At 35.3% G+C, this 9,235-nt stretch overlaps 1 protein-coding gene across 1 annotated transcript in view; it reads right to left on the reverse strand.

Annotated features, from left to right (window-relative positions):
* Nucleotides 1–9,235, reverse strand: part of LOC101505882 (structural maintenance of chromosomes protein 5) — a 28,767-nt gene that overhangs the window by 17,291 nt on the left and 2,241 nt on the right. Inside the window, 9 exon segments of the mRNA XM_027334822.2 lie at nt 1,454–1,519; nt 1,594–1,738; nt 1,825–1,946; nt 4,656–4,811; nt 5,949–6,060; nt 7,697–7,842; nt 8,068–8,172; nt 8,264–8,413; nt 8,951–9,024. Of these exon segments, the coding sequence (XP_027190623.1) occupies nt 1,454–1,519; nt 1,594–1,738; nt 1,825–1,946; nt 4,656–4,811; nt 5,949–6,060; nt 7,697–7,842; nt 8,068–8,172; nt 8,264–8,413; nt 8,951–9,024 (1,076 nt within the window).

A 9,235-nucleotide genomic window follows, 5' to 3' on the forward strand; every position in this document is an offset into this window, starting at 1 on the left:
GAAGCTTCAAACCAATAATATCATAGACTCAAAATATTTAAACTTGAATTTGCTTCAAGGAGAGAGAGACATGCTTCAGGGAGAGAAAGGCAAGACCAATACATCTGGGACAAAGATAGGGCCAGTGTATCTGGGACAAATTGTCAAACTGTATGCATGTGGCTTGAAAGAAAAAACATAAAACAGATCTGGAACCAGAAAGGAAAACTCAATCTAGACGACTGAAACATTATGCCGGAAAGCAGACATACGCGCTTGAGCTCGAGGCTGTTGGTGGCGGCGCGTGAGATGAACACGGCGGCTCTTGGAGGCAGATGAGTGTGCATGGAGCAACCTTTGACCTAAAAGAAATCTGAGTTGTGTAGATTGGGAGATTCCGCACACAATGAAAGTGGTTGTGTCGGAAAACTTTTCCAGCAGCGATGGCAGGCAGCAGTAGCAGACAGGGCAGCAGCACAACAGGCAGCAGACGGCGACGGCGGCAGATCTACTTGCATGAGAGATTAGCAGCGCGTGAGAGCGCGTGTGACAACTTTTGGTGACGCGCTTTTGGGCATGACCTAATCTGGAGATGCAACGTTGTTCGCCGGAAATAGTGGCAGCGGCGACAGTAGCGAACTGAACGGAAAACGAATGAAACGTGTCTTGGAAAAGAGAAACAATGATTATATTCCCTAACTGTTGGGAACTCGGTAGAGGAATAGAGGCGGGATCTTCAAGGAGGATCGAAATAGGCTCTAGATACCATGTTGAAGTTGTGGGATTTTAGAGAAAAAGAGAAGAGAAAATAATAAGGGTTTGAATATTATTGATAATAGCTTTATGCTAACTTGATTACAAAAGACTCAATACTAATTTTTATTTATAGAGAAACATAGACCTAATCCTAAATAAGGAATAAATCATAATAATAATGAGAGATATTCTAAGATATCTCAATGATTACAAATTGATCCTAATAAATAATTTAAGATACTCTAATATAATATAAAAGATATTATAAATTTTTTAATAATATTCTAACACCCCTCATGACATGACTAAATTTTGGCTCCCCTTATAAGGGGGATTAGGAGCGGAGAGATGGGTGTATAAGATTTAAATGCATTGATTAAAATATTCTTGCATAAAATGTAATAAAAAAATTATATGGGCATAAACAGTAAAGTAGCCCTTCCACCCAAAATCTCTCCCCTACTACTCCTCTCTACCAAGCAAAAACTCGGACGAAATCTCTCACCTCCACTCCCCACCAGTAAATTCCCCCCACTCCACCAAACAATAATAGAAAAGCAAGTTTAATAATGTATGGGGCTATAAACCAAAAACTCCAAAATATCTAAAATCTACAAAAATGTAGCCATAATTTTAATGGTATTAGGGTGGAGAAAAGTTCAGACGAAATTGCTTTTACAACAACAGAAGAAGACCATAATAAGAAATCTAGGACTACCTTCCAAATGTACCAACCAACTTGACCCTCTAGATATCCAGCATGAGACTGGTCTGAGACATTGACCTGCAAATTCACTCAACAATTTAACAGACCAAGATAACCAAAAGGCTATAAAAACTTGATTTTAACATATATACCTCAACTAAAACTGGGCCATAAACCTCCTTGTTGAATTCATGGCGATGAGCTTGGACCCAGTTATAAGCGTCAAAAATTTTATCAACCCCGGATCTTTGCAATGCATTCAAACACTTGTTACTTTTATTATTCATTTCTGTCAACCTGCAAAATTTACAATAGAGAATTAAAACAATAATTTGCATAAGTAACCAATCTGAAGAAAACATCATCTTTTGTCCAACTTATACCTGTCCTTACACTTCTTCAAGGAGAAGTTTTTGTCCATTATTTTCTTTTCTGCTTCTGACTTATTCTCTCTCACTTGATCAGCAGAAATATCCAACTCCAGAATTTCTTCTCTCAGTTTTTTCTGGTAAGGAAAAAACTCATTGTTACCAAAAACATATTGCTGAGTATAATACCTGCCAAAGTTAGTAACAAGCATTCATCACAGATCTTTGGAGTGAGAATAATGGGAATTAGAGTATACTTACTTGGATTTACCATAATTGAATCTAGTTTCTATTATACCGGATCAACTTTTCCAAGTCACTTAATGCACCCGTAACTAACAGAACAGTGTTCAGGTGAAGGTATTTCAACTTCAAGTGATGCAATGAAGGTCAAATGTATCAAGGAGTGGCCAATTCCAAAAGGCATCAAGGGGCTGAGAGGGTTCTTGTGATTGACAGGTGATTACCAAAAGTTTGTCAAAGATTAAGGAATTAGGCCTCTCACTCAGTTACTACCTCCATCCCAATTTATAAGACCCTCTTGTAAAAAAATTGCCCCTTTATATAAGACCCTCTTCAAATTACAAGAAGCAAACAATTGTTTTCACAAAAACACCCCTAATTAAATGTAAAGAATTAAAAGACCAACTAATTTCCTCTCTTAATAATTGAAGGATAGTTTAAGAGAGAGAAAATGTACATTATTGACAAATGAAATGTGAAAATTACTTTTCTTAATTCTTGTGCATAATCAAAGGGGTCTTACATATAGGGACAGAGGTAGTATTAAAGAAGACTAGTTTTCATTCAGGAGAGGAAGCTATGAGAGCATTCCAAGAATAAAAAAGGACCGTGATTGAACTGCCTATGTCAAGGACGGAACCAAAAGAAAAAAAATGTTCAGGGGGACAAAAATTTAACACATGATAAGTAAAATCAAGGATGATTAACATCTATTGTTAATTAATAATTATTATATAAAAAAATTAAAGTTACTGTATTTCAACTGGAGATTTTATTTCCTCAAACATACTCCATAAAAACGTAAGCTTTATAAATTTATTTTAAATAGCCTAAGAAAATAAGTTTTAATTAGTTGTTGCATAACCAACAAAACACAAAATAATGATCTGTAAGAGAAGGGACGCCGAGGAAGGATGCTAGCCGATGTGAATAATTGTTGTTGAAGTACTGTAATTGGGCTATTCATTGAAAATTGAATGAAAAATAGAACCGTGGGTGATTCATTAACATGCTGAGTTGGGGTTATTAAACAATACTTAATACTCAAAGTGATCACATAGGACTCTTGTGATTCCAAGCCCAGTCGGTCCTTTCTTCTTTGATAATGCAGTTGATCCTTTCGTTTGACAGGGGCAAACATGTATTAGGTACATATATATTTCGTTTTTCATTATTTGAGGGGCAGTGGCCGCCCAATTTGAACATAACATAGTTCCGCCCATGACCTATGTAGAGAATGCCAAATTTCCAAGTGCCATTAGAGATAGAACTTTTGCAGCTGCAGTTGGCACTAGTGATGTACTCATGCCGCAGGAGAAGCCTTTAGCATTTATAATTTAAGTACTCTTGGGAAAATCTAAACAGAAATCAGTTTATGAAAGCCTGTTTGGAGTGAAGAAATGGAAACATTACTAGATGGGAGGACATTTCATTATTAGGACACACCAAAAATGATTCAAATATTTGTTAGAACGAAGAATTTTAGAAGGGGATCAACAAAAATGGACAGCCAGATCAATGAGTTACGATTTTAAGGGAAGTATAATAAGGTTAGCTTATTAAGGTAGCTGATGCGCTTTCTACATTGATAACCTTAGGCACGGTGTCCTTGGTTTTTAATGGAGACTTGGCTGACATAGCAGCAGAGGTGATGGCTGATGACATTCTGAAAGTTATGTTCCAGGATCTGCAGAATGACCCAGATTCACGTCCAGGATTTGAGATCTCCAAGGGTTGTATATGGTATAAAGGAAGGCTTATATTGCCACCAAAGTCCAAAGTCGGCCAAGATTGCGGGAATTGTCAGTTACATGCTTCCCAGATGTGTGGTGACTCAGGTGATTTTAGAACTTACAAGAGGTTAGCTACTGTGTGTTATTGGAACTTGAAGGGAATGAAGAAAGCCATTGAGAAGTTTGTGTAGGATGGTGACATATACAAGGAGTACAAATAGAAGCAAAAGTGATGGTTGATGACACTCTGAAAGTTATGTTCTAGGATTTGCAGAATGACCCAGATTCACATCCATCATTTAAGATCTCCAAGAATGGGTGGGAATAGGCTAAGGTAGACCTAGCAAGACGTGAGACTAACCTACATTAAAAAAGGTAGACCTGTCATGGGATCATTTTTAAGGTCTGGTTTGACCTTTTTGAAAGTCTACTAAAGCTTGAAAATGTTAGGATATAGAATAAAGGGAAACTATAGTTAGTTAGTATAACTGTAGAAGTCAGTTAGATAGTTGCAATAGTGGTGGAGGTTGCAAGCAGAGACGGCCTTGGTGGGAGATGTTGAGAGAGCAACAACAGTGGTGGATGGAGTTGGATGATGACAACAATAATAAAATGAGAAAATAAAAAGTGAAAATATTAACTCTGATGTTCTTGTTTCTTGTTCTATAAAACAGAAAACAAGAACAAATTTTGAGAATAAACAATAATCAAACAACTACTCAAACAAGTTTTTGTTTTTAATTAAAAAAAAAATGTTTTTAAGAAAAAAAATAACACATGCCCTTAATTGGGCTTTCAAAAAAATTGTGCCTTAATTGTAGATATATATATAGTATAAATAATATAACTGATGACTAAAAATACACTTACAAGTTCATCCTTGGGGGGTACATAAGGGTCTAGACTCTCAAGTTCATGTTCCGCAGCAGCAAGTTCCTCCCTAGCTTTTCTAATTTTATGTTGCCGAGTTTCTTCCTCCCTCCTCAACCCTTCCATCTCATTGTACTTTCCTTGTAAGTCCACGTCCTAAAAATTGATTACAAGGAATTAAAATCACAAAATACTCTAACTTCATGCCAATAGGCTACAAGATGAACCCACAAGTACAATAACATGAATAATAATTAGTAGGGGCCATATCTAGTGAGAATGAGTTTTTTAAGTGAGAATGAGAGAAACACTTATCAACCGTTCGATCAAAATAGATGGTTCAGGTTAAAAGTCACATTTTGAATATCACATGTGCCTCTCCCTAGTATATCAATTCTCATTTCCCATTCACCCTTTCATCTTCTTCAACCCACCCTCATCCACTATGGCTCCTTTAATCTATTTTTACACCTTCAGATTGAAAACAAATGTCATTTCAGAAAGAAAAATTCATTGCTTCGTTAATTGTCAAAAACTTTCAATGTCTCAAGATTATCTTTTTGCATCTGAACAATAAAAACATATGAAAAATATCCCCACTTACATTTCTGAATGGTTTCAATGGACGAATATACCATAAACAGTATTTCTATTTTTTTATTATATGGCAGATATATATTGGGTCATAGAGAGTAGGTCCAGTTCTTCACGATTCTGGATTTTCAATATTCACTTGTTAACACAAGCCAACTATAGTTATCTTTGCTTTTGAAAAAAAACAAAAGCCATAATCGGTAGCCTGTTATTCAGATTGGCTTTTTTCTGAATTGGTATTTGTTTTCAATTTGAATGTGACGCAGCAATAGTGGATGATGGTGGGTTGAAGAAGATGAAAGAGTGAATGGGAAATGAGAATTGATATACTAGGGAGAGACACGTGTGTTATTCAAAATGTGACTTTTAATTTGAACCATTTATTTTGATCTAAAGGTTGATAAGTGTTCTTCTCATTCACATTTAAAAATTCATTTTCACTAGATATGACCTCATTATTAGTAATTGCAAATACTAACAAGTGCCTTTAAAGAAACTAAATTTGGAAATATAAAATTGGGTTGAAATTTTGATTCGTTAGCACGACCCTTAATAATTTACTTTGATGGCCTTGGTGCCAAAAAAACACTTGTGTCAAGAAAATGCATGGTTGATAATGAAGACACATAGGTTTCAGATCTCAATAAAAGCAAAATTATACAAAGAAAGTATGCCGAGTAAACGGAAGAGAAAAGTTACCAATTGGTTCTCTTTCTCAATAAGTTCCATTCTCTTTTTGGCATTCTCATTTATTCGGCTGTTGACCTTTTTGCATTTTGCATCTAATGCAGCTTTCTCGTCTTTTTGTTTCCTGTTAAAGCATGAGAAATTATAACTTTATAATTTTACTATACCATATTTGAACAAAAGGGGGGTGTTTGCCAAAGAAATGTTTATGAGATAGCAACAAAAATACAGTAGAGGACAACAAGGCTGCCCACTCCACCAGGTGAATTATAGTCATGGATCTTTTAGGAGATCACCATCCTCAGCTAAATATCATAACAAGAATACCATGACCATAAGTTAATTAATTTGACAATTCAACTGTCCAGCATTAAAATTCTTTTAAAATGAGAAATAATATCACCAAACTACTACTGTTTTGGTAAAATCTTACTAGAACACTAAAACTGATTTTTCAAACTTTACAAATCAAACACACATATCTAATGGCATTGGCAATATAAAAGCAACTAGTGAAACATAAAATAAACACTTTTTAAGTAGCATTGACAGAAATCACAGTAATCAAACAACCCATTTTGCTGCGATAAAATATCGCCAGTGTAGTATCATTGACATCGCTATTATTCCCATCTACATAATCCACAATTCAGATGTTGAGAGTCTCACATCAATTAGAAACATGGCCTAGATAGTGGGTATAAGGCTTGATCAGTCTTCATCCTACAAACAAGTTGGTTTTCTGGAGCTAAGCTAATGCCTATCTTGGATCAATTAAAGGGCCATCCGTATTATCCGTGCATAAAGCTCAGTAGTGTTGGGCATTAGGGTGTCTTGAGAAAAATTATAGTCTTACGTTGGCTAGAGATAAGGTCTAAATAGAGTTTTAAAGCTAAGGCAATACTTGCCTCGCAAGCCGGTTTAGTAGCAATGAGTTGGGCACAAAGCCTAAGAAAGTGAAGTGAGCTTTCACCCATTGAGCAAGCTTTTATGGGGCTGAATTAGGCCCTACGCCCAATTTATAAGATGGTATCAGAGAGAATTCAGTTCTTAGAATACAAAATACTGAACTCTTCTTTATTTTCTTACATTTCTCTGTTTCTATTAGATAAAACATCAAAAGAAAGAAATGAAAGAAGATCTGAGAAAGTAAACAAAGTGAGAGGAAAAGAAAAGAGTGTAAGATGAATTGCCGATGTAGTATTAGACATGTAATGTAATTCATCTTTAAATTTGTGGCATATGTTTGTGCATATTTAAATGCTCATGAAATATAACTGACAGTGCATCTCTAGTCCCTACAATTTTTTGTGGGTTAGTTAATGAGAGTGAGAAGGGAAGATTTTTCATACAAGGTATGACCAGTATTGTTAAATGGCAGTCATCGGGGATGACAGTGGCAAAAATTTGACAAGCTACCATACAGTGGCAGTGGCGTTGCAGGCTATAAATTCCTATCAGGTTATGAATTCATTTTATTTAAATCCTGCATTGTAAGGCTTGTGTTAAGCCTCTTCCTGGATACAGAGTAAGGCATCTTTTCTTTCTTTGACTTTGCTTAATTATAAAACAGCTAAAACTTCTATAGTTATTATTAATCAAACAACCTATTATGCATTTGGTCAAAAGATAAGACCCCTCCCCCAACTTCCGCCCCTGGTAAAAAATATAAGCAACCTTCTCATCTAGCAATTCAAATTCTAAGAGCATCAAAATTTAAATAATTACTAAATGTAACAAAGTAAGAAAGGGCAGCATACTTAATAGGTTCTTTAAGTTCATTTAATAATTTTGCAGCTTCCTCAAATGCCTTTGCTGCAGTCTTCTCACGCTCCTTAGCTTCACGATATTCTGCCTGCTTCATATCATACTTCAGCCATGGCAATTTCTTTTTCATTGAATCAGCCTACAAAACAGATATAGGCATATTTTTATTTTTTCCTTTCAAAAATCTACATGAAGACAGAGAACTTTCAATGCAGGAGGATCATAAAACCTCCTATATCAGAAAAATAAAGGATGAACTAAGCACATCAGAAAAAGAATAGACATCATAATAAAGGTGTCTACATTGTTGGCATATACAAAACACTCAGACAAAGCCTGTGATCAACAAAACCCAATAGTTAACCTTGGCAAGAAGTTCATCTCTTTGACGAACACGTTCAACATCCTTCTCTAATTCAGCATTATGTTCCTTCAGCTGATTTAAAGTTCCTTCATTTTTCTCAAGAGACTGAAACAAAATTAGTAAATTGATCCTCAAGTTTACAAGCAGCTAAGATATAGGAGATTGCTATCATTTTTTAAGTAAAGGGTGAACTTACCAGTTCAACATGCTTCAATGCACGACTTTTATCAATTAGTGCACGATGTTGCTCTGGAAGCTGTGGATCACCAACAGCCTTTTCGGTCTCTTCCAAAAGTTGCACCGGAGTTAACTTTGCAAACTCACAGACCCTGTCTTGCGGTAAAAACTACCCAAATGCCAAGGATCCCAAAGAAGTAGTTCAGCTGGATAGAGAGAAAACCAAAGTATTAACCCATAATAGATTTGAACATACCTATAGCAATATTCCTCAAAAGTAATAAATAAAACAACTAAATCACACTGCGCTATGAAGCCCAAAACATGATACGACACTGATATGAGGATGTGGGAAATTCATAAAAATTAAAGATACTATATGGTCTAGATACATTAACACAAAATTATAGAAATATACAGATTTTATAAATGCATAATGTTTGTATAGGAACATAGATATTTTAAATCTGATAAGGATCCAAGGCCCAGCACTAAAGTTTATATCAGGAGACCAAAAGGAAGTGGGGCCAACAAGGGAAGAGCATTAAAGTTTATACGAGGAGACCAAAAGGAAGTGGAGTCAACAAGGGAAAGATAGCACCTGATTATCTCATTTGTTCAACAATACAACAAAATCTAAAACTATAACAGTATACTCTAATAGACTAATACCATGAAGTATACTGATTGCAGGTCAAAAACTTACTTGAGTCAAATTATTTACTTGGATGTTAAACCTCTGAATGGTTTCAGCGACATCCTTTTTGGGCACAACAATTTCTGAAATGAACACATTGACAGATCAAAATGACCATACTGTTTGAAATTTGTGAGTAATAATATTTTATTTCATTTGCAGTTCGCACATTCAACTGTTTTTTTCTTGTGCAAATACATAGAAATATTCAGCATATAAATTTGACATATAAGGGGAAAATCAAATGTCTAAGGTCTTGCAAGGAAATTTTTTGATGAATATATTATTAGGTTT

Source organism: Cicer arietinum, chromosome 5, assembly GCF_000331145.2.
Source record: "Cicer arietinum cultivar CDC Frontier isolate Library 1 chromosome 5, Cicar.CDCFrontier_v2.0, whole genome shotgun sequence".
In the NCBI taxonomy this organism is placed as follows: Eukaryota; Viridiplantae; Streptophyta; class Magnoliopsida; order Fabales; family Fabaceae; genus Cicer; species Cicer arietinum.